The 26,773-nt window shown below is 43.1% G+C and overlaps 1 protein-coding gene across 1 annotated transcript in view; it reads left to right on the plus strand.

Annotated features, from left to right (window-relative positions):
• Nucleotides 1-26,773, plus strand: part of LOC140721022 (nuclear factor 7, brain-like) — an 85,179-nt gene that overhangs the window by 37,904 nt on the left and 20,502 nt on the right. The window contains exons 8-9 of the mRNA XM_073035895.1: nucleotides 6,287-6,733; nucleotides 21,488-21,583. Coding sequence (XP_072891996.1) covers nucleotides 6,287-6,733; nucleotides 21,488-21,583 — 543 coding nt within the window. The remainder of the gene's footprint in view (nucleotides 1-6,286; nucleotides 6,734-21,487; nucleotides 21,584-26,773) is intronic.

Below are 26,773 nucleotides of genomic sequence, written 5' to 3' on the forward strand. Positions count from 1 at the left end.
GTTTTCATATAGCTTCAGCTGTGTGTGGTTTTGCTCAAAGCAGTGATTGTCATTAATAGCTGGCAACAACTAAGCAGTAAGACAATTCAAACTATTTTGCTCACTGAGGTTTAAACCATTTGAGCTTGAAGATCCCAGAAATGGCTGGAAAATGAAACTACTTCACCGCCTCAACAAGTTAGGGACTATGAAAAATTGTAATGCAACAATAATCATCTTGAATTTTACAATGAAAATGAAGATTTTGATAATGCACTCATTGAAAATTGTATGAAAGCAGTCCATTATCCACACTACATGTCTACACTGATTTTGTTTGTTTACAGTCAAGTAAATGAACACAGCGGCGTGCACTGGATGGATTCCTCTAATAACTATTAGGAACTAATACACTGTTTTTTTAGCACTGTAGTAGTATTGATAGTGTTCTAATTTGTTCTGTATTTTATTTAAATACAATTTCCATGTAACCAGGAAATTGGAGCAGCTGCCTAATTGGGCCAAAATGTACTGGTCCTGATGTGTACCAATTAACCAGAAACCAGCAGTAGTTGTTCGTAATTGCTGGCAAATATGAAGCATGCAAATCAACAGAACATAAAATATGATGCCTGGGTCACAAGTAGTTTTGCCCAATTTCAGAGATGTGGTGATGGAGATTAAACACACAGCTGGAGTCTTCCAGGAACTGAGTTAGAATGATGTTTTGTTCATCCAATACTGAATGTTGACCAAATGATCTGATGCTTCAGGAACATCAAATAAGAGGAGGACCTGACACTGAAATGGAAGTCATTGATGTATACGTCAAGCCAAAGCCATTAATTTGGATTAAGTCAATGAGGATTGGCAAATAGAATAGAATTCCTGAGAGCAATTGAAGCAATGCAAACATTTTCCACGAAAGACTGGTGGGATCAGAAAGAAACTGAATTAAGTGTAGCACTGCCCAGTAGATGGCAGTGGCGGGTCACAGACGGATCAGCATATATAATTAAGAGAGCAGAGGTAAGAGGTCAAAGGTCCTGACGAAGGGTCTCGGGCCAAAACGTTGACTATTCATTTCTATGGACGTTGCCTAACCTGCTGAGTTCTTCCAGTGTGTTGTGCAAGAGGTAAGAGGAAGTAGGAGCGAAGTTGTAGCGTGTTCCAGGAGAAGTTGGAGTCAGAAACGAAATTGGAGCAAGTGGGGTGAAGAAAAGTTCAAGCGGAGTTGTTTTGGAGCCCATCCACTTAACGTGGGAACAAGGTTTGATCCATCTAAGTACCTCACCGATTTGAAAGGGTTGAGTATGGGCCAGAAGTGGCCCAGTGTTTATCACTCTGATGGGCCACGATCCAACTGCGGGGAATGACCCCATGCTTGGGCAATTTGGACACTGAGCTAGATGGACTGAAACGATATGATATCAGAACTGGAGGAGAGTGTCAAGCCTGTTCTGCTACATGATGTTTTACTGTACTCTCCCTGGCGCTGAGGCTGTATTGTGCTGCAGTTGCTCTGGATTTAGTGTCTGCAAGTTTGACTACGATTTGCTCCTCTGTATGATGACCATTAGACGGATGAGCATACTCCTGCTGCTCCAGGCTTCCAGTTTATGGACTCAATTTCCTTCTGAATGTTAATGCTTGCTTTATTGCTTGCATGATTTTTTTTGTTTTTTCTCTCTCTCCCTCTCCCCCCCCCCCCCCCACACACATTTGATGTTTGTCTTTTTAAAATTTAGTTCTTTTGGGTTTCTAGTTTTGTGGCTGCCTGTACCTCCAGCACACAAATCTCCAGATTGTGTAATTTTTAAATACTTTATAAAGCTATACAAAATGTACTTTGAACTTCAAATATACAGTATGTGGGTTTGCACTACACAGATGTATAAAGATTATGTTCTGCGTTGTTTTCCTTTTGTTCTGCATTCTGTTTTTGCAATATTGAGAGAGGTTGTTGTCTTGAATCACTGAGTGTGTGCTTTTATACTCCTGTACTACATTCATTAATTTGGATTTTTAGAAGGCATTAATAAAGTGCCACTCATGAGGCTGCTTAACAAGATAAATCCTGTGGCATTACAGGGAAGATACTGCCATGGATAATGGAATGGTTGACCAGCAGGAAGCAGTGAGTGGGAATAAAAGGGCCTTTTCTGGCTGGCTGCTGGTGACTAGTGGTGTCCCTCAGGGTTCAGTATTGGCACTTTTCACATTGTTTGTCATTGATATAAGATAATGCAATTGATGGTTTTGTGGCAGAGTTTGTGGATGATACAAAGATAAATAGCTGGACTTAGACAAGTTGGAAGAATGGGCAAAAAAGTAGCAGATGGAATACAGTGTAAAAGGAACAATAGTGTAGACTGTTATCTAAATGGGGAGAAGGTTCAAATATCAGAGGTGCAATGGGACTTGGGAGTCCTCATGCAAGACTCTCAGAAAGCTAATTTACAGGTTGAATCTATGGTAAAGAAAGCAAGTGCAATGTTGGCATTTATTTCAATGGTATAGAATATAAGAGCAAGGAGATAATGCTGAACCTTCATAAGACATTAGTCAGGCCACACCTGGAATATTTTCAACAGTTCTGGACCCACTTCTCAGAAAGGACGTATTGGTGGAGAGAGTCCAGAGGAGGTTCATGAGGATTGTTCTGGGACTAGATAGGGTGGATGTGGAGGATGTTTCCTATGGTGGGGGTATCTAGAACTAGAGGGCACAGCCTCAAAATTGAGGAGTGACACTTTAGAACATAGGTAAGGAGATTTTTTTTTAACTAGAGAGTAGTAAATCTGAGGATTGCTCTGCCATAGACTGAGCTGGAAGCGATGTCTGTGCATATATTTAAGGCAGAACTTGATTGTTTCCTGTTTGGTCAGGGCAGCAAAGGATATGGCAAGAAGGCAGGTGTATGGGGTTGAGCGGGTTCTGAAGCCATGATGGAACGGTGTCGCAGACTCGATAGGCTGCATGGCCTAATTCTGCTCTTATGTCTTATGGTCTTCCTGATGCTTTCAATGAGAAGAGGACATTTCCTGGGTGATGGAGATCCACAAAGGTGAATGACACCTTTCTGAGGCATTGCTCCTTAAAGTTGTCCTGGATGCTAGGGACGATCGTGTCCACGATGGAGCTGAGTTCACAACTTTCTGTGGCTTTTTTTTTATCCTCTGCAGTGCCCCCCTCCATACCAGACTGTGGTGCAGCCATTTAGAATGCTCTCCACAATACATCAGTAGAAATTTGCAAGTGTCTTTGGTGACATAACACATTCCTCCAACCTTCTAATGAACTATAGCTGCTGTTGTGCTTTTTCTAGTAATTGCATTGATATGTTGAGCCCAGGATTGATCCTCAGAGATATTGACACCAGGATCTTGACATTACTCACTTTTTCCATTTCTGATCCCTTAATAAGGTCTTGAGTGTTTTCCCTCAATTTAATCTTTCTGATGTCCACAATCAATTCTTTGGTTTTACTGACTTTGAATGCAAGGCTGTTGCTTTGACACCACTCAACCAGTTGATCTGTTTTGCTCCTGTACACATTCTTGTCACCATCGGAAATGCTACCAACAATTGTGTCATCAGCAAATTTATAGGTGGCATTTGAGTTGTGCCAAGCCACACAGTCATAGGTGCAGAGAGAGTAGAGCTGCGGACTAAGCACATATTTTTGAGATATGCATGTGCTTATTATCACCGAGGTGGAGATGTTATTTCTAATCCGCACAGACTGTGGTCTTCCAGTAAAGAAGTCGAGGATTGAGCTGCTGAGGGAAGTACAGAGGCCCAGGCTTTGAAGCTTTTTGATCAGAAATGTAGGAATGATTGTGTTAAACACTAAACTGTAATCAATAAACAGCAGCCTGACAAAAGTATTAGTATTGTCCCGGACATCCAAGACCATGTGAAGATCATATCCACTGTAGATCTATTGTGGCAATAGGCAAATTATAGTGGTGATTAAGGTCCTCACCAAGGCAGAACCAACCTCTCAAAAGTATTTCATCACCATAGATGTGAGTACGACTCCACCATAGATACAAAATAGATAATTTAAAACCACACAAAGCAGAGAACGTATGTCTTCTTTGAACTCATTTACAGCCCCATACATCCCTCATACCAGATCCACACACCCCACAAGTTAGACCAACTCAAGGAGCACCCCATGTTAACCTGCAGGTAGATCTACAGCAGTGTGGTGCTCCAGAACAACTATTCCTCAAGCAGACCAGGCAAAGACCATCCATAGAAAGAATCCCCTCTGCCGACCAGGACCCCTATCTCCCCCTGCAAGGAACCCCCTCCCACCCCTTCCCACACCAACCCATCGCCTTGATTTCCCCCATCCTGACCAGTAATCATAACCTCCACATCCCTCTCTCCTCCATCGCCTAACCCGTTCCACCATACTAACCCTAACCTCCACACTTACACAAACCCTGGCCTGGCCAGGCACCTCTCTCCCCACCCATATCCATTTCCCAACCCACCCCTAATATTAATCTCCACAACCCTCTCTCCTGCAGCCCTTTGCCTACATCTCCAACCCTAACCTCCAAATGCTCTCCCCTCCAACCCCTCACCTCCATCTCAACCCTATCCCTAACTTCCAACACCCTTCTACGGACCCATCCCCACAAACCTTCACCAGCACCCCTCCTCTTCTCCCTCCACCACTTCCCCTCCCCCACCTCTACACCTTGCGCATCCCGCACTCCCCTCTCCCTTCCCCTTCCCCTCTGCACTGTCACACTGCCGCACTCCCCTCCCCCTTCACCTCTCGGCTACCCCTCCCCTTACTCCCCCTTCCATCCCCACTTCCCTCTCCCCACTCCCCCTCCCTTCCCCTCAGACCTTTCCCCCTCCCCCTCTCCCACCTCCCCTCCTTTCCCTCTCCCTCTCCCACCTCCCCTCCTCTCCCGTCCCTCCTCCGCATATCAGTATCTGGTACTGTTACCTGTGACAATAACATTACAATTCTAACACCTCCTGACTCAGTCCACCATCCCCCTCAGTTCTCTCGCTAATTGCCCTTCCCCTTTCTCTTACGCTCCACCCCGTCTGTCCGTCCCATCCCTCCCTTCCCTGATCGTATTCGGCCTCACCCACCGGCATGCAATACCAGCTATGCCTCCCCAATCAGAATCGAACATTAGTTCGGCCGCCCACTTCCGAATAGAGTGCCGATTACCGGTGCACTGACGGTGAGCCGCTGGATCCTAGTGCTCGGTTGTTTAATAGATGTGGGAGTGAAAACTGACTCAGACTTTATCATTCGTTTACCCTCAACCCACGGGAGCTGTCTTCCCCACCCCAACTCTGTCCCTGGGTACTCTGACTCCGCTCACCCTCATTCCTCGGAACTTCTGTCTCTCCTCCCCCTTCGGAACCTTTGTCTCCTCCCCGAGCCCACGGGTCCCTTGAGGAACTAGGACCCAAGAATCGCTATTTAAAACAATTTCCCTGCAGTTGATTTTATTTTTCTCTTAGAAGACTGACTTCTTGGACCTCTCTCGCAGAGGGTACGGTCGCAGCCGATTATCAAGAGATAGGAACGAGGAGCTGTAGACAGTAATGTGGAACCGAATTTACAATCAGGTCATGAGAACGTTACTGGGACTGGAGTCATAAGGAAAGGCTGGATAAGCTACGACTGTTTTCCCTGGAGTGTCGGAGGCCGAGGAGCAATATTGTATGAGGGGCAAAAATAAAATTTAGTGGAGTTAAAGTCACAGTTCTTACCCTTTGACCTTTATCGTGGAGTAGGGGAGTCAAAAAAAATAAGGGGGTGAGTGGGGTGAGGAGGAAAGGACGAAGGTGAGGGGGGGAAGATAAAGGACCTAAGGGGTTATGTTTGATAATGAGCAAATGGAACGATTTGCCAGAGGAAATGATATAGGCGGGTTCAAGCACAATGTTTAAAATCCTTTGACAAGGTGGATGCATAGAAAAGGTAATTTAAAGGGATGGTGGTCAGCATGGACGAAAAGGACATATTCTCGTGCTGACTGACTGACTGATTAGCAATGTGGGCGGACGCAGTTTCAGCGCCCTTGTTGCCGTAGGAAGGCGCAGTCACGTAACACAGAAACGTATATTGGCTTCCTTACTAACATTTACACCAATCCACCCTTATTCTCTCCAAGTTTCTTGTACTCCATCTGTCACCCACACAACATTTTTAGATGTTTATTTTCCCGCTTTCTTTGGAACTTTTATTTTGTTTTCAGATCTGTGCAGACAATCACACCCGGAAGCAGCTGACTTCCTAGTACAACGAAAGTGAAAAAAGCATTTCCCGATCTCGGAGTCGGACTTACAAATGGCGAACTTTGACGTGCTGAAGTCGATGCAAGATGAAGCGATTTGTCCTATATGTCTGGAGTTCTTCGTTGATCCTGTGACAATAGACTGCGGTCACAACTTTTGCCGGGCCTGCATTTCAAAGCACTGGGGATCCAACAGAGGGACGGCCTCTTGCCCCCAATGCCGGGCTCAGCTGCCCCAGAAGACTCTCAGACCGAACCGGCTCGTGTCCAACATCGTGGAGAATGTCATGAAGCTAAAGCTAGAGGAGGTGTCGGCACAGCCGGAGCTCCGTTGCCAGGAGCACGACGAAAGGCTGAAGCTGTACTGCAGCGATGATATGCGGCTGATCTGCGTGGTGTGTGCGACCTCCAGAAATCACCAGGGTCACCACACCAGTCCTGTTGGCGAAGTCGCCGAACACTACAAGGTGAGGGTACATGATAACTTTTCCCAGCGAGCTAGTCCGCAGCAGACCCTACACACGGATCCAGCGCTGATCCCGTTTTATTCTCATTTGCCGGAATCAGGAGCAAAATAAATATTGGAGGAAAATTATTCAGCAGCATCTGTGAAGCAAAGGTGTACTAGGCGTTTCTTTTATTTATTCCCCCTTCAGTTGTTCCCATTAACTACACACAACGGAAATAGTACAGCGGCCTATTCATTTTGCAGTCCACGGCAATTCAAGTGGTTTATTTTCATATGCACAAGTAAGGTGTAGTACAGACACAGTGGAGAGCTTGCTTGCCTGTGATGTAGGGGCAAGTGTATCTCTGCATCACGATATTTCAGCGTCTGACAACAAACTCGACTTCAAGCCAAAAGCATATAGTCCTGAGCAAAATCTGGCTTCTAATGGAGAGACTGGTTTAGTATATTCGTTTATTATTGTCACATGTATCAAGGTAAAGTGAAAAACTTTGGTTCAGGTATGTTATCACTGATATGAAATTTGTTAGCAGCAGTACAGTGCAAGTCATAACATTACTATAATTTACAGAAATAAATAAACGGAATACTAGGGTAGAGTGCATGAGTTTGTGACCATTTAGAAATCTGACAGTGGAAGGGAAGAAGCTGTTCCTGAATAGTTGAGCATGGGTCATCAGGGTGCTGATCTTCCAGCTTGATGGCAGTAATGAGAAGAGGGCATATCCTGGAATGTGTGAGTCCTTGGTAACAGTTGCCACCTTACTGAGGCACTGCCTCAATGGTGAGGAGTGTTGTGCCTATGACACTTCTTACAGTCCTGTGCATTGGAGGCTCCATACAACTCTGTGATGCAACCAGCCAGTATGCTCTCCACTGTAGAAATTTATAAGACTCTTGGGTGACAGAAAATACAGGGAGGGAGGCAAAAGAGGTGGGGGTGTGGCACTGTTGATCAGAGATAGTGTCACAGCTGCAGAAAAGGTAGACGCCATGGAGGGATTGTCTACGGAGTCTCTTTGGGTGGAGGTTAAGAACAGGAAGGGGTCAATAACTTTACTGGATTTTTTTATAGACCGCCTAATAGTAACAGAGCTATCGATGAGCAGATAGGGAAACAGATCCTGGAAAGGTGTAATAATAACAGTTGTCGTGAGGAGAGATTTTAATTTCCCAAATATTGATTGGCATCTCCCTAGAGCAAGGGGTTTAGATGGGGTGGAGTTTGTTAGGTGTGTTCAGGAAGGTTTCTTGACATAGTATGTAGATAAGCCTACAAGAGGAGAGGCTGTACTAGATTTGGTATTGGCAAATGAGCCTGGTCAGGTGTCAGATCTCTCAGTGGGAGAGCATTTTGGAGATGGTGATCATAAATCTATTATCTCCTTTACAATAGCATTGGAGGGAGATAGGAACAGACAAGTTAGAACAAAGGGTTTAATTGGAGTAAGGGAAATTATGAGGCTATCAAACAGGAAATTGGAGGCTTAAATTGTAAACAGATGTTCTCAGAAAAAAGTACGGAAGAAATATGGCAAATCAAAGCAAGAAGCGGAGAGTGAAGAAGTGAAGGCATCTTGGAGAGAAGCCTTTTTTTAAAATCTGATAGGGGCAAAGAGGCTAGACTGCACAGACATGTGACATAGTTTTTTTTTAAAAAACACCATATATGGCAGCCATCATCATAGCAGACTGAGTCAGAGTTGGACGGCTTTGGCTCAACAGGCTTCGGTGTGAACAGGCAGAGGCATGGGTAGGTTCCGGTAAGTTCTGTTTTGTTTGTTTAGAGCAGAGAGAATGCCAGGTAGGATGTTGGAATGCTCCTCTTGCAGGATGTGGGAAGTCAGGGAGACCTCTGGTGTCCCTGACGACACATGCAAGAAGTGCATCCAGCTGCAGCTCCTAACAAACTGCATTAGGGAACTGGAGTAGGAGCTGGATGATCTCCGGATCATTCGGGAGAATGAGGAGATTATAGATAGTAGCTACAGGGAGGCAGTTACGCCAAAGGAGCACCACACAGGTAATTGGGTTACCGTCAGGCAAGGGAAGGGGAAAGGGCAGGCAGAGCAGGGCTCCCCTTTGGCCATAACCCTCAACAACAAGTATACCGATTTGGGTACTGTTGGGGGTGATGACTTACCTGGGACAAGCTGTGGCAGCCGGATCTCTGACACTGAGCCTGGCTCTGCAGTGCAGAAGGGAGTGGGGGAAGAAGAGGAGAGTGGTAGTGATAGGGGACTCAATAGTTAGAGGTACAGACAGGAGGTTCTGTGGTCGTGACAGAGACTCCCGGGTGGTTTGTTGCCTCCTGGGTGCCAGGGTCAGTGATGTCTCTGATCGTGTGCACAGCATTCTGAATTGGGAGGGTGAGCAGACAGATGTCATCGGTACAAAAGATGTAGGAAGAAAGAGTGTGGAGGTCCTGAAGAGTGAGTGTAGAGAGCTTGGTAGGAAGTTAAAAGCAGGACCTCGAGGGTGGTAATCTCAGGATTGCTACCTGTGCCACGTGCCAGTGCAGGTAAGAATAGGATGCTCTGGAGGATGAACACATGGATGAGGAACTAGTGTACAGGGCAGGGTTTCAGATTTCAGAATCATTGGGACCTCTTCTGGGCAGGTGACCTGTACAAGAGAGATGGGTTACACCTGAACTACAGGAGGACCAATATCCTTACAGGGAGGTTTGTTAGTGCTATTGGTGGGGTGGGGGGAGGTTTAAACTAGATTTGCAGGGGTATGGGAGCCAGAGTGACAGAGTAGATAGTGGAGCAGGGGTGAAAATAAATTATGTTAATGCTTCATGCATAATCACAAATAGAAGGGTTGTGTGTAGTGGCAATAATCTATTGAAGTCTGTCTGTTTCAATGTGAGGAGTACTGTGGGGAAGGCTGATGAGCTGAGCGTGTGGATTGACACATGAAATTATGATATTGTAGCCATTAGTGAAACTTGGCTACAGAAGGGGCAGGACTGGAAGCTTAATGTTCCAGGGTTCCCATGATTCAGATGTGATAGAGGCAGAGGAATGAAGGGTGAGGGGTGGCATTGTTTGTCAGGAAAAATGTTTCAGCAGTGCTCAGGCAGGACAGATTAGAGGGTTTGTCTACTGAGGCCATATGGGTGGAGCTGAGAAGCAGGAAAGGTATGATCACATTAATGGGGTTGTATTATAGACCACCCAATAGTCAGCAAGAATTGGAGGATCAACTCTGCAGAGAGGTCACAGACAACTGCAGGAAACATAAAGTTATGATAGTAGGGGATTTTAATTTTCTGCATATTGATTGGGACTCCGATACTGTTAAAAGTCTAGACAGGTTAGAGTTTTAAGTTTTCTAGGTCAATATATAGAGGGAATGACTAGAGAGGATGCAATATTAGATCTTCTATTAGGAAACAAGTTAGGACAGGTGATGGAAGTGTGTGTAGGGGAACACTTTGATTCCAGTGATCATAACTCCATTAGTTTCAACTTGATCATGGATAAAGATAGATCTGGTCCTTGTTTTGAGGTTCTAAACTGGGAAAAGGCCAAATTTGAAGAAATGAGAAAGGATCGAAAAAGTGTGGATTGGGACAGGTTGTTGTCTGGCAAGAATGTCGTTGGGAAGTGGGCGGCCTTCAAAGGAGAAACTTTCAGAGTGCAGAGTTTGTATGTTCCTGTCAGGATTAAAGGCAAAGTGAATAAGAATAAGGAACCTTGGTTCGCTCGGGATATTGGAACTCTGATAAAGAAGAAAAAAGAAATGTATGACATGTATAGGAAATGGGGAGCAATTAAGGTACCTGAGGAATATAAAAAGTGCAAGAAAATACTTAAAAAAGAAATCAGGATGGCTAAAAGAAGACATGAGGTAGCTTTGGCAGTCAAGGTGAACAATAATCCAAAGAGCTTCTACAGGTATATTAAGAGCAAAAGGATAGTAAAGGATAAAATTGGCCCTGTTGAAGATCAGCGTGGTCGGCTATGTATGGAACCAAAAGACATGGGAGAGATCTTAAATGGGTTTTTTGTGTCTGTATTTACTAAGGAAACTGACAATGGAAATAAGGCAAACAGGTAGTGAGGTCATGGAACCTATACAGATTGAAGAGGAGGAGGTGCTTGCTAACTTGAGGCAAAGCAGAGTAGATAAATCACCAGGACCTGACAGGGTATTCCCTCGGACCTTGAAGGAGACTAGTGTTGAAATTGCAGGGGCCCTGACAGATATATTTAAAATGTCACTACCTACGGTTGAGGTGCCGGAGGATTGAAGGACAGCTCATCTTGTTCCGTTGTTTAAAAAAGGCTCAAAAAATAATCTGGGAAATTATAAGCCAGTAAGTTTGATGTCAGTAGTAGGTAAATTATTGGAAGGAGTACCAAGGGATAGGATCTACAAGTGTTTGGATGGACAAGGACTTGTTAGGGAGATTCAACATGGCTTTGTGCATGGTAGGTCATGTTTAACAAATCTATTAGAGTTTTTTGAGGAGGTTACCAGGAAAGTGAATGAAGGGAAGGCAGCGGATGTTGTCTACGTGGACTTCAGTAAAGACTTTCACAAGGTCCCGCATGGGAGGTTAGTTAGGAAGATTCAGTCACTAGACATACATGGTGAGGTAGTATATTGGATTAGACTTTGGCTCAATGGGAGAAGTCAGAGAAAGGTAGTGGAGGACCGATTCTCTGAGTGGAGGATTGTGACTAGTGGTGTGCCACAGGGATCAGTGTTGGTGCCATTGTTATTTGTTGTCTATATCAATGATCTGGATGATAATTTGATAAGTTAGATCAGCAAATTTGCTGATGATACAAAGATTGTAGGTGTAGTGGACAGTGAGGAAGGTTTTCAAAACTTGCAGAGGGATCTGGACCAGCTGGAAAAATGAGCTGAAAAATGGCAGATGGAGGTTAATACAGACAAGTATGAGGTATTGCACTTTGGAAGGACAAACCAAGTTAGAACATACAAGGTAAGTGGTAGCACACTAGGGAGTGCAGTAGAACAGAGGGATCTAGCAATACAGATACAAGATTCCCTAAAAGTGGTGTTGGAGGTAGATAGTGTAGTAAAGAGAGCTTTTGGTACATTGGCCATTTTAAATCAAAGTATTGAGTATAAGAGTTGGAATGTTATGGTGAGGTTGTATAAGTGAGACCAAATTTGGAGTATTGTGTACAGTTTTCGTCACCGAATTACAGGAAGGATACCAATATGGTTGAAAGAGTGCAGAGAAGGTTTACAAGGATGTTGCCAGGACTAGAGAAACAGAGTTAAAGAGAAAGGTTGAAATGGTTAGGACTTTATTCCCTGGAGTGTAGAAGAATGAGGGGAGACTTGATAGAGGTGTATAAAATTATGATGGGTATAGATAGAGTGAATGCAAGCAGGCTTTTTCCACTGAGGCCAGGGGAGAAAAAAACCAAAGGATGTGGGTTAAGGATGAAGGGGGAAAAGTTTAAAGGGAACATTAGTGGGGGCTTCTTCACACAGAGAATGGTGGAAGTGTGGAATGAGCTGCCAAATGAAGTTGTAAATACGGGCTTACTTTTAACATTTAAGAAAAGCTTGAACAGGTACATAGATGAGAGGTGTATGGAGGGATATGGTCCAGGTGCAGGTCATTGGGACTAGACAGATGAATGGTTTGGCACAGCCAAGGAGGGTCAAAATTCCTGTTTCTGTGCTGTAATGTTCTCTGGCTCTATATTCAGGAGATATTTGTGTAGAGCTCTGTATAGGTACGTTTCAATGAGACAGGGAAGTTATGGTAGGGTACAGAAACTGTGGTGTACACAGGCTATAATAAATCTAGTCAAGAAGAAAAGAAAAGCTTACAAAAGTTTCAGAGAGCTAGGTAATGTTAGAGATCTAGATGATTATAAGGCTACCAGGAAGGAGCTTAAGAAGGAAATTAGGAGCCAGAAAGGTCATATGGAGCCAGTGATCATTAATGGAGAATGTGTGGAGCAGGTTAAGACCTACAAGTATCTGGGAGTACAGTTAGACGAGAAGCTAGACTGGACTGCCAACACAGATGCCTTGTGCAGGAAGGCACAGAGTCGACTGTACTTCCTAAGAAGGTTGGCATCATTCAATGTCTGTAGTGAGATGCTGAAGATGTTCTATAGGTCAGTTGTGGAGAGCGCCCTCTTCTTTGTGGTGGCGTGTTGGGGAGGAAGCATTAAGAAGAGGGACGCCTCACGTCTTAATAAGCTGGTAAGGAAGGCGGGCTCTGTCGTGGGCAAAGTACTGGAGAGTTTAACATCGGTAGCTGAGCGAAGGGCGCTGAGTAGGCTACGGTGAATTATGGATAACTCTGAACATCCTCTACATAGCACCATCCAGAGACAGAGAAGCAGTTTCAGCGACAGGTTACTATCGATGCAATGCTCCTCAGACAGGATGAAGAGGTCAATACTCCCCAATGCCATTAGGCTTTACAATTCTACCGCCAGGACTTAAGAACTTTTTAAAAGCTATTATTAATGCTTTTTGAGATAGTGATTTAGATGCATATCATATTTTTTACTGAGTTAAGTATTGTATGTAATTAGTTTTGCTACAACAAGTGTATGGGACATTGGAAAAAAAGTTGAATTTCCCCATGGGGATGAATAAAGTATCTATCTATCTATCTATCTATCTATCTATAAGAAGGCCTCGAAGGGCAGAATTAAAGGAAAACCCCAAGACATTTTACAAGTATGTGAAGAGAAAGAGGATAATATGTGAAAGAATAGAACCTATCAAATGTGATAGTGGGAAAGTGTGTTTAGAGCTGGAGGAAATAGCAGAGATACTTAATGAATACTTCAGTATTCACTATGGAAAAGGATCTTGGTGATTGTAGTAATGACTTGCAGCAGACTGAAAAGCTTAACCATGTAGATATTAAGAAAGAGGATGTGCTGGAGCTTTTGGAAACTATCAAGTTGGTTAAGTTGTCAGGACTTGACAAAATGTACCCCAGGCTACTGTGGGAGGTGAGCGATGAGATTGCTGAGCCTCTGGCAATGATCTTTGCATCATCAATGGGGACAGGAGAGGTTCCCAAGGATTGGAGGATTGCGGATGTTGTTCCGTTATTCAACAAAGGGAGTAGAGATAGCCCAGGAAATTATAGACTGGTGAGTCTTACCTCAGTGGTTAGTAAGTTGATGGGGAAGATCCTGAGAGGCAGGATTCATGAACATTTGAAGAGGTACAATATGATTAGGAGTAGTCAGCATAGCTTTGTAAAGGACAGGTCATGCCTTTCGAGTCTAATTAAATTTTTTGAGGATGTGACTAAACATAGATGCAGGAAGAGCAGTAGATGTAGTGTATATTGATTTCAGCAAGGCATTTGATAAAGTGCCCTGTGCAAGGCTTATTAAGGAGGCATGGGATCCAAGGGGATATTGCTTTGTGGATCCAGAAATGGCTTGCCCACAGAAGGCAAAGTGTGGTTGTAGAAGGGTTATATTCTGCATGGAGGTCGGTCACCAGTGGAGTGCCTCAGGGATCTATTCTGGGACCCTTTTTGTGATTTTTATAAATGACCTGGATGAGTAAGTGGAGGAATGGGTTAGTAAGTTTGCTGATGACACAAAGGTTGGAGGTGTTGTGGATACTGTGGAGGGCTGTCAGAGGTTACAGCGGGACATTGATAGGATGCAAAACTGGGCGGAGAAGTGGCAGGTGGAGTTCAACCCAGCTAAGTGTGAAGTGGTTCATTTTGGTAGGTCAAATATGATGGCAGAATACAGTATTAATGGTAAGACTCTTGGTAGTGTGGAGGATCAGAGGGATCTTGGGGTCCGAGTCCATAGGACGCTCAAAGCAGCTGCGCAGGTTGCCTCTGTGGTTAAGAAGGCATATGGAGTATTGGCCTTCATCAATCGTGGAATTGAATTTAGGAGCCGGGAGGTAATATTGCAGCTATATAGGGCCCTGGTCAGACCCCACTTGGGGTACTGTGCTCAGTTCTGGTCGTCTCACTATAGGAAAGATGTGGAAGCCATAGAAAGGGTGCAGAGGAGATTTACAAGGATGTTGCCTGGATTGGGGAGCATGCCTTATGAGAATCGGTTCAGTGAACTCAGCCTTTTCTCCTTGGAGCGAAGGTGGATGAGAGGTGACCTGATAGATAGAGGTGAACAAAATGATGAGAGGCATTGATTATGTGTATAGTCAGAGGCTTTTTCCCAGGGCTGAAATGGTTACCACAACAGGACACAGGTTTAAGGTGCTGGGGAGCAGGTACAGAGTAATGTCAGGGGTAAGTTTTTTACTCAGAGAGTGGTGGTGCATGGAATGGGCTGCCGGCAATGTTGGTGCAGGCGGATATGATAGGGTCTTTTAAGAGGCATTTAGATAGGTACATGGAGCTTAGTAAAATAGAGGGCTATAGGTAAGCCTAGTAATTTCTAAGATAGGGATGTTTTCGGCACAACTTTGTGGGCCAAAGGGCCTATATTGTGCTGTAGGTTTTCTATGTTTCTATGACATGCCAAAGCACCTCAAACTCCTAATGAAATAGAGCCACATGTGCCCCTTTCATTATTGCATCAATGTTTTGGGCACAGAATAACTCCTCCGTGATGTTGATGACCAGGAAATTGAATCTGCTCACCCTTCCCTCTGCTGAACCCTTGGTGAGATCTGATGTGTGTTTTCCCAATCTCACCTTGCTGTAGTCCACAATCATTTCCTTGGTCTTCTAGATGCTAAGGGTGAGATTGTTGTTCTGACACTACTCTAATAATCAATCCTATCACACTTGTACACTATGTCTCATTGCCAACAGTACTGTCATCAGCGAACCTATCGTGCTTCAGCTGTTCTTAGCCATAGAGCATATATGTCAAACTCAAGGCCCGCGGTGGAATTATCTTTGGCCCGCGAGATAATATCTAATTACTATTAAAGCTGGCCACAGTAATCGAAGCACCTATGGCGTATGATATGGCTAATGCTGAGTTTATTCAGGTACCAGATTTTCAGGGTTTTTAGTGTTTATTCGGCAGTCTTCTTCATAAGAAATGGAATTTGTAAAGTGAAACACTTTGTAGTTATAGCAGAGACTGAGACACATGCGAGCAGGCTGAAAAAACGGAGGCAACGAAAGCTGCGTTTGCACGCGTCCGACTGATCCGGCCCGCATGAAGCTGCATTTTGCTCAATCCGGCCCGTGACCTAAAATGAGTTTGACACCCCTGCCATAATGTCATGAATACAGAGAAAGTAGACTAGTGGGCTAAGCACTCAATGTGATGTTTGCCTATGTTGATCATCAGTGGGGATGAGATATTACTGATCAATATCTATTATGATTTCCTGATGTGAACTCCCACAGCCCCAGTGTTTTCAGTCTCTGAGATAGTTTGGCATTCAATAAAATCATCCCCTCAGAGCTAAACAATAAGCTCCAAGACTTTGGCCTTAATACCTCTTGTACAAATCGATCCTTGAGTTCCTTACTTGCAGATCCCTATAAGTTCAGACTGGCAAAAGTACCTCCTCCACAATCTCCATATACTCAGGTCCACCACAAGGCTGTGTAGTTAGTCCCTGCTCTACTTGCTTTATATTTATGACTGTAAGGCTAAGCACAGCTCCAGTGCCATATTTAAGTTCACTGGTAACAGCACTGTGACTGGCCGAATCAAAGGTGACAGATCAGCATATAGGAGGGAAATTGAAAACGTGGCCCTAGTGGTGCCACAACAAGCTCTCACTCATTGTCAGCAAGACCAAGGAGCTGATTATTGACTTCAGGAGGAGGAAACAGGAGATGCACCAGCCAGTTCTCATTCGGGGATCAAAGGTGAAGTTCCTCTTGTTATCTGTCCTGGGCTCAATGTGTATGTGTACTTAAAAAAGAAAGCCTCTACTTCCTTATAAGTTTGCGAATATGAGGCATAACATCTGAAACTTTGACAAACTTCGATAGATGTAGGGTGGAGAGCATCATGATTGCATCATGGCATTGTATGGAAACGATAACACCATTGAATGGAAAATCCTACAAATATAGTACATACAGCCCAGTCTGGCACAGGTAAAGTCATCCACTTCACTGAGCACATTTACACAGAGTGTTGTTGCAAGAAGGCAGTATCCATCATCATGGACCCCCACTACCTCAGCCATGCTCTCTTCTCGCTACTGCCATCAAGTAGAAAGTACAGGAGCCTCAGGACCTACTTCACTAGGTTCTGGAACAGTTATTACCCTCAAACATCAGGCTCTGAACCAGTGGGGATAACTTCTCTTGCCACTTGCTTCATCACTGAATTGTTCCCATAACCTATGGACTCACTTTCAAGGATTCTTCATCTCTTGCTTTGATACATATTGCTTACTGCGGTTTTACCCACTTATGTAGAAGGCTTCAGAAATAAACCTCAAGGGGTAAATCCAGAGCTGGAGTCCCTAAAGCAGTCCTACATAGAGTTCAACACTGACTGACAACTTCTGTGATTAATCTGATACCAAACTGTATCAGACTTTGCTTTGAGTTCATCAGATGCGTGGAGAGGGGGAGCTTGCTACATGGGCAATGGCTTGCTCTCTAAGTCATACTGCCCAGGCTTGCACATTTAGACAGCTGGGATGCAATATCCATGGGCAACTCTGACTAATGAAGGCCTCAGAACTCAGACAGATTGATGACTATTATTTCCTTTTTTTGTATTTGCACAGTTTGTTGTCCTTTGCACATTCGTCATGTATTAATCCTGTTGGGTGTGGTCTTTCATTGATTCTATTATGTTTCTTGACTTTACTGATATGTGCTTGTGTTAACAATTTGCAGGGTTGTATGTTAACTTTGAAATTTGAGGAAGTCAAGGATCCATTTGCGGAGTAAGGTACAGAGCAAGGTTTTGAGGCTAGGTTAATAGTACTGTGAGGATGATGATATTGAATGCCAAAATAAAGAGTATATTGTTATAACTAAAGAGAGCTCAGAGCAGGCAGACAATAGAGGGAAGCATGGAACAAAACAGATTGAGGTCAAGAGTCCATCTTATCATAAATCATAAGCTTAGATCGATTGTTATACTTCTAGACTTCAGTATCAGAGTTTCAATATTATGTATTTCCCCTTTAAGTAAAGCAGTTGTATGGGATCATGTGATGTGTTGTATAGCATTGCATGATTTGGGAACTGGTGAATGCCATTAGAGTTTCTGATGATTTCATCTACAGCACAGGGAAAGGTGTTGAGGAGGAGGAAATCATTTCCTTTTTTTGTATTTGCACAGTTTGTTGTCCTTTGCACATTCGTCATGTATTAATCTTGTTGGGTGCAGTCTTTCATTGATTCTATTATGTTTCTTGACTTTACTGATATGCGCTTGTGTTAACAATTTGCAGGGTTGTATGTTAACTTTGAAATTTGAGGAAGTCAAGGATCCATTTGCAGAGTAAGGTACAGAGCAAGGTTTTGAGGCTAGGTTAATAGTACTGTGAGGATTATGATATTGAATGCCAAAATAAAGAGTATATTGTTATAACTAAAGAGAGCTCAGAGCAGGCAGACAATAGAGGGAAGCATGGAACAAAACAGACTGGGGTCAAGAGTCCATCTTATCATAAATCATAAGCTTAGATCAATTGTTATACTTCTAGACTCCAGTATCAGAGTTTCAATATTATGTATTTCCCCTTTAAGTAAAGCAGTTGTATGGGATCATGTGATGTGTTGTAGCATTGCATGATTTGGGAACTGGTGAATGCTATTAGAGTTTCTGATTATCTCATCTACAGCACAGGGAAAGGTGTTGAGGAGGAGAAAATCAATCAGCCATGGAGCAGACTCGATGGGCCAAAAGGGCCTAATTCTGCTTGTATGTCTTGTGGTCTTATGCTCATGTTGGTTGCTCAAGGAACTCTGGCTCAAAGTTGGAGACCTGGAATCCGAGCTTCAAACACTGCCATGCATCAGGGAGGGACAGTGTTACAAGGGCACTGTGTTTCAAGAAGCTGTCGCACACATTAGAATAACTACTTCAAATTTGGTTTGTGGCCAGGGCAAGAGGGTGTCAATGTGAATGATGCAGCTCAGGGAATGTAGAGATAGTGCAGGAGTAAACTTGACCTTCAGCCTCAACAAACATTCTGAGATTATTGTTCCCTGTAAGAGGGAGAGTGGGAGTTGTAGGAAGGATGAATGAATGAACAGCGGACGAAAGCAATAAAATGATGTTGAAAGGGAAAATAAATCCACCGAGATTAAAAAGTCAGAGCACTCAATGGGCCAAATGGTTTAATTTTGGTCCTATGTTTACAAGTTTACAGATACTATTTTTCTTATTCACAAAGTTTCAGCAACCTCATTTAGCTGAATAACCTCAATTTGTGTCATTCAGTCATGCTGAGTCTCCACTCTAGAAAATAAATTCCTTTTGTTCACTTCACTTGCATCACTGCATCTTAATCATTTTATCTATAAGTTTTTTAAACTGAGAAAAATCAAACTCATCCCCATCTTTAAGTTCTTTTCATTCTTCACAGGTATTGCTTGAGCTGCTAATTACTTCTTGCTTTCTCTGATTTTCCCTCGTATTCCCAGCATCTGCAGCATTTTTACTTTTGTATAACTTAACACTTAAACAGAGCAGCATTATTGGAATATACCTTATTGTTACATAATTGAACCTCCTGGTGTATTTTGGAGAACACTTCAAAATGGATCACAGGATTTTATTCTTTTTGAACTGTATCTTTCAATGGGTTTGAATTCTGAGTTTTACCCCTGCAAATCTTGTACATGGAACATAGAAGATTACAGCATAGGGACATGCCCTTTGTCCCATGATGTAATTAAATGCCTGACTAAATTAATCCTTTCTCCCTCAAGTTGTCTGTATTCCTCCATTTCCTGTACATGTATGTGCCTATCTGAGAGCTTCTTAAGTATCTCCTTCTTAAGCACCTTCTAAACCATGTGTGGTAATGTTTCCACATTGCCACCCTCCCACGCAACTTCCTTGAGTGTGTTGGTTGCTAATGCAAACAGTGCATTTCAGTATATGTTTCGATGCACATATGATAAGTAGATCAGAATTTAAATCTGAAACCTACATCATGTTCGAACAACTCTTTTGGCAGCGCATGCCTGGCACTCACCACCGTATCATAAAACAACCTTGCCCCATACATTTCCTTTGATCTTATCCTCTAACCTTAAAGACATATCCTGCAGTGTTAGATATTTCAAACATCAGAGCTACCAGCTGTCTACTCTAGCAGAGTCATTCATTGTACAGCCTTCACCAAAGAAAACAAGCTTGTCCAATGTCTCCTCATAACACGTCTCCAAATCCAGGCAGCATCCTTGTAAACCCCTTTCTGCACACTCTCCAAAGCCTCCTGCTTCTTACTTTAATGGGGTGACCAGAATTAAATGTAATACTCCAGATGTGACCTAATCAAATTTTTATAACTTCCTGACTCTTGAACTCACTGCTTCAATTATAGGTGAACGTGCCATGTGCCGCTTTGGTGGGGCATAGTGGTTAGCGCAGCACTTTATATGGTAGGGAGTGTTGTGCCCATGATGGAACTGATTGAGACTACAACCATCCGCAGCCTCTTGTGATCTTGTGCATTGGAGCCTCAAATCAAGCTGTGATGCAACCAGTCAGAAAGTTCCTCCGTACATATTAGAAATTTGTTTTGAAACTTATGTTAAAAGAAAAGGTCTGGTCTCTTTCATCAGAAGTTAACATAGAAACATAGAAAACCTACAGCACAATATAGGCCTTTTGGCCCAAAAAGCTGTGCCAAATATATCCTTAGCTTAGAAATTACCTAGGGTTCACCATAGCCCTCTATTTTTCTAAGCTCCATGTACCTATCCAGGAGTCTCTTAGAAGAACCCATCGTACCCGCCTCCACCACCTCTGCCAGCAGCCCATTGTACGCACTCACCACTCTCTGCATAAAAATCTTGCCCTGACATCTCCTCTGTACCTACTTAACTTCCTCTGAGAAGTAGCTAATAGGCAAGTGAGCAAAATCTGATAGATGCAGAATAATACAAGGTAAAGTGCATTTAGTCAGAAAAATAGAAAAATAACAAACATTGTTTAAAAGGAGAGAGATTGTTATAGCAAAAGATCAGGGTGACCATGCACAAAATGCAATGTTGCAAACCAGAAGCTAAGAGGGCAAATAGAATATTAGTGCTTGTATCAATAGCTTATTTTAAAATAAAAGGTTTCCATTTAAACCATTGTGTCTACAAAATTCCCAACTCTGCAATCCATTGGTCTAATTCCTTCTCTCCTTGTGCCCATTGTGCCCATGATCTGTAGTAAGCCCACACTGGGAGTACTCTGTACGATTGTTGTGGTCACATTTAAAGAGGTGATATACTTGCAGTGAAGGCAGTTCAAGTAATATATATTTGTTAAATTACTGCATGAAAACAGTTGTCGTATGAGTAATAGTTGAGTTGATTTGAATCTGTAGTACTTCACAAGTGGGAGAGTGAGAGGTGACTTTACTAAAGCAGGTAAGATTATGAGGTGAATTTGCAAAGCACTGCATCTGAATAAGTCATTGTCAATTCCAACTGGAAAGTTGGAGGAAATGCTGGAGGAACTCAGCAAGCCAGGAAGCACCTATAGAAAAGAGTAAATAGTCGACATTCAGTCTCGGCTTGAAATGTCAACTCTTTACTCATTTCCATAGATGCTGTGTGTATTCAAATATTCAGTCTGTCCAAAGAGTTTGGTGATATTTTTCCAAACATCTCTTCTACCAGGGAGTTCTGCGGAAGGAGATAGATTTACTCAATGAACAATTGCAGGAGATTTGTAGAAGTCTGGATGAAGAAGAAACAGACATAAATAATCTGAAGGTAAGAAAAAATGAGAAGCCAAACTGTTAATATAAAACCAATATTGTGTTGTCTAATGGTGTGTGTGAGAGAGATTGTTGACTCAGTCTAGAATCAGGTGAATGTTTATTTTTCTTGATCAATTTGATTTGCTTTGAAGCCCATTTTACATTTAATCCATTGTAGCCTATTTAAATTCTTTCTTTTCATGTCCACGGTAACAATGGAAAGTCAATATGTAAACTGCGTAGAGCTCAGCCATGACTCATTGTGTCAGTGCTGGTTTTTTATTCCCTATTCCATCTTTATTTATTTAAAGTGACTGAGAAGAAAGTCACTGTTTGCTTCACCAAGCAGAAGAGCAATCTCATTAATCCTACTCTCTTATTTCCACTTCCTGTAGTTCAACAACTTCTCCTCTCTAACATTTGCATTACAATCTAACTACCCTGGTCAAACAGCTACAAGTTTCTTTGTTCATGACATGCATGACATGCAGAACATGTCTTTGCTCACCTTCTCACCTTTCCTAGACTAAGCAGTCTTTCTAAATACAGTCGGCCCTCCTTATCCGCGTGGGATTGGTTCCGGGACCCCCCACGGATACCAAAATTCGCGGATGCTCAAGTCCCTTATTTAACATGTATCAGTGCGTAGGTCTTTAGGACCCAGTGGAACCCTGGACTTTATTTAACATGTCTCTGTGCGGTGGACATTAGGACCTGGCGGCGCCGCTCTAAATTCACAGCGTTTCAGTTTGCAAAAGTGATCGCGATTGAAAATAAGGTGGAAGTAATAATGCGATGGAAAAAGGTGAAATGCCATCGGTCATTGGAAAAGCGTTAGGCTACAGTCAGTCAATGATCGGAACAATTTTAATGGAGAATGTGAAAGGCCCTGCTCTGATGAAAGCTACAATTATTACTAAGCAACACAATGGTTGAATTATTGAAATACGTACGTTTCTTAAGTGTTTTATATGCATAGAAGGGCAAAATATGTACTATATACTAAGAAAAACATTTGACTAACTGACGCTAAATAATACCGGGAGTACCTGTTCCGACTTCAAATCCGACTTAAAGACGGACTCAGGAATGGAGCTCATTCATAACCCAGGGACTGCCTGTACTAAGTCATTTCTAGATTACTTATAATACCTAATACAATGTAAATGCTATGTAAATAGTTGTTATACTGTATTGTTTAGGGAATAATGACAAGAAAAATAGTCTGTACATGTTCAAGCAATGAGTGCTGGAGAGAGAAATTCTGGGTTTTTCCGATCCACGGTTGGTTGAATCCGTGCATACGGAATCCGCGGATAAGGAGGGCTGACTGTACGGCTCACTTGTTTCCTTCTAATCTCAAGCAGTACATTTTGTGTTCACACTAGGGCTCAATCTATGCTAGAGGCACAACCGTAGTTAAATGGCCATGTTGTGAGAACCCATACTCAGTTCACAGGGCCAATTCTGAGCTTTCTTTCACCTAATAAGTTAATTCCCCAACCATTTCCACTTTGACCAAAAGATCTGTGGTTTTCCAAACTGCTATATTAAGGATCAATGTAAGCTTCAGGAATAACACCTTATGTTCCATTTGGAGATATAGCTTCAGTATCAAACTCAGCAGCATCAGGCAGTGCTGTTCTGTCTATATAAAGACCAAATAGAAAAGCCTGCCCAAGGCTCCTGTCTGGAATAATAATTCAGTTCATGTCTGTCCATTGAGATGGCCTGACTTACTTATTACTTCCTATAATTTTGAATTTAAGGTTTTACATTCCCTGTTTTGTTTTATTATTTTCCCTCATCTCATAGATTTTGAGTGCCTTTGTTAATGCTGTATCTTTGTACAGTTGGCCCACCTTATCCATGGGTTCCACATGCGCAGATTCAACCAACCGCAGATCGGGAAAACCCAGAAGTTGAGCATTGTCTCATTCGGTCGCTACTTGTGTTGTGAACGAGAGGAAGGAGTTTAAGGCTAGTAAGGGATGGCTGTCTAGCTATGTAAAGCGCTACAGTCTCATGCACTTAAAGATCATGGGAGAATCGGGATTGGCTGATGACGAGGCGGCATCAGTGTTCCCACAAGATCTACGATGGTTGCGTCTGTACTGAACATGTACAGACTTCTTTTTCTTGTCATTATTCCCTAAATAATACAGTATAACAACTATTTACATAGCATTTACATTGTATTAGGTATTATAAGTAATCTAGAGATGATTTAAAGTATACGGGAGGATGTGCATAGTTTATATGCAAATACTACACGGTTTTATATAAGGGACTTGAGCATCCGCATTTTTTGGTATCCACAGTGGGTCCCGGAACCAATCCCCCGTGGATAAGGAGGGCCAACTGTAATGCCCACCATTAATTTATCAGTCAGGTTACCTCATCAATCTCTGATCCCCACAAAAAAGCTGGTCTCACCCTATCAGGGATATTCCAGTTTTCTTATCCACCCTTCCCCACCATTTCTTCACTTTACCTCAACAGAATCATAGAGATGTACATCATAGAAACATACCCTGCAGCTTACTATTGCCATGCTGTCTGTAGAACACCCATTTATACTATCCCACCATTCTTCCCCCACTCCCATCAACTCCGCTCCAGATTCTACCACACATCTACACACTAGAGGCAAGTTGCAGAGACCAATCAACCAATCAGCCTGAGTATCATTGATATTGTGGGTGGAAACTGGAACACTGAGATCACAGGAAGAATGTGCAAACGGAGGTCAGAATTGAACATAGGTCTCTGGAGAATTGAGGCACCAATGCTATTTGCTGTGTTACAGCACTATCCACTTGTCTCCACTTTTGTAATTCTTTCACAATGCCTCCAGCTTGTTTATCTCTCTGCAGATGCTGCCTGAGTGCCTCCAACATTTTCCATTTTTTATTTCAGAATTCAATGGCCAGTTCTTGTTTTTTGATTTTCATAATGTCTCCACTTATAATTAATGTACTAGTATATCTGTGGGATATAGGAAGAAAATTTGCACCCAGCAGAAACCCATACGATGACAAGGAGAATATGCAATCACATGCAGCACTGTACTGGTGTTTCTTGAGCTGTAAGGCAGTAGCACTATGCCTCCCCCCCCCCCCCCCCCCTTAAGATAGGCAAAGAACACTTTCCTTTTCATATATTAATCACGTACCTTTTATTAATGAATCAACTTCTCAATTTTGGGAAAACATTCTTGAACATAAGAACTCACTGTTAATTTAAATTTCTTAGAACTTTTGGCTGCTTTGCAAAATAATGTCAACCTGTTCATGCAGGTTAACATGCAACCAAAAACATTTAAACATTTTCAAATCCTGTCTCAAATTTCACACCAGCACCATCTACTGTAAAGGAAATTGTTTGGTTCAATAATTATGCTAAGAAATTTAATACTTCATCACTGAGTTTACTGTCATTAATCTCCCCTGCTCCCTATCAAAGACTTCTTAGTTACAGCCTTGTCAATATCTTCTGTTACTTAAAAATACTTACTTGTGTAATTTCTATTACATCATGGGGATAAGGGAGAGAAACAGGGCACCCAGGGGAACATAGAACAATACAGCACAGTACAGGCCCTTCAGCCCACAATGCTGTGCCGACCCTTAAACCCTGCCTCCCATAAATCCCTCCACCTTAAATTCCTCCATATACCTGTCTCTTAAACTTCACCAGTGAGTCTGCCTCCACCACTGACTCAGGCAGTGCATTCCACACACCAACCACTCTCTAAGTAGAAAACCCTCCTCTAACATCCCCCTTGAACTTCCCTCCCCTTACCCTTAATGCCATGTCCTCTTGTATTGAGCAGTGGTGACCTGGGGAGGGGCCAATCTGCTTAAGAATGACCCCAGGTAGCCATTGCTGATTGTTTCTCACATAGACATTGTCATCCGGTTTTAACTGTCTCTATCGCGCAGGTTGATCATCTGCTTTTCCTGCTTTCTCTCCACTTTTACCTTCATGTCTGGGCACAGTAGGTCCAATCTTGACTTATGCCTACGCCCCATCAGCATCTCTGCTGGAGTGCGTGCCATCATAGTCTGGCGTGAGATGGTATTTAAACAGGAAACATGAGAGCCAGGTACGAAGAGATTCCCCTGTCATCCGCTTCAGGCCTTCCTTCACTGTCTGAACAGCTCGCTCAGCCAAACCATTTGAGGCTGGGTGGAAAGGGGCTGTCTGAATGTGATGAATGCCATTCTGCTGCATGAACTCACTGGTGAACATCAAGCCATTATCAGTGACCAGAATGTCAGGCAACCCGTGGACGGCAAACACTTGCCTGAGTTTGTCTATGGTTGAGGGGGCTGTGACGTTGCTCATGATGTGAGCTTCGATCCATTTGGAATGCGCATCTACCATTGCAAAAAACATATGCCCCATAAAGGGACCAGCAAAGTCCAAATGTAGCTGAGACCATGGGTAGACTGGCCACTCCCATGGGTGCAAAGGAGCTGGTGGTGGTATGTTCTGATTGTTCTGACATTGCGTGCATGATTTTACCTTGTTCTCCAGATTCTGATCCATTCTTGGTCACCAGACATTGGATCTTGCAAGGTGTTTCATTCAAGACACCCCTGGATGAGTCTCATGAATTTCCTCCCCAATCTGTGAATGGCCAGGGGGAGGCACGATGACCCTCGCCCCCCCAGAAAATGCAGCCATCATGCAGGCTCAATTCTGTCTTGCATTTGGCATATGGCCTCAGTTCCTCTCCTTCCACGACTCTGGACCAACCTTGTAAAAGAAAAGCCTTGACTTGAGATAGGACTGGGTCCCTCTCTGTCCATTGCTTGATCTGGTTCGCCTTTATAGGTGTCTCAGACAGTCTCTCCAACAAAAACACAGTCTCTGGAGTCACATATGTAGTAACAGACATCTCAGGTAAAGGTAGTCAACTCAGCACATTGGCGTTTGCATTATCCCTGCTCGCTCTGTACTAGCCTGGCTGAGGCTTGCAGTGGGATGTATCTGGTCGCACTAAAAAGGCTCATCAGTGGTTTATTGTCCGTATAAATTGTGAATACATGCCCATAGAAGTACTGATGAAAGCGTATGACCACAAAAACAATGGCCAGACCTTCTTTGTCTAGCTGTGAATATCCCTTCTTAGCAGCCGTCAGGGTAAGTAAAGCAAAACCAATAGGCTTCTCCAAATGGTCCTCCATTATGTGTG

This window comes from Hemitrygon akajei, chromosome 2, assembly GCF_048418815.1.
Source record: "Hemitrygon akajei chromosome 2, sHemAka1.3, whole genome shotgun sequence".
NCBI lineage: Eukaryota > Metazoa > Chordata > Chondrichthyes > Myliobatiformes > Dasyatidae > Hemitrygon > Hemitrygon akajei.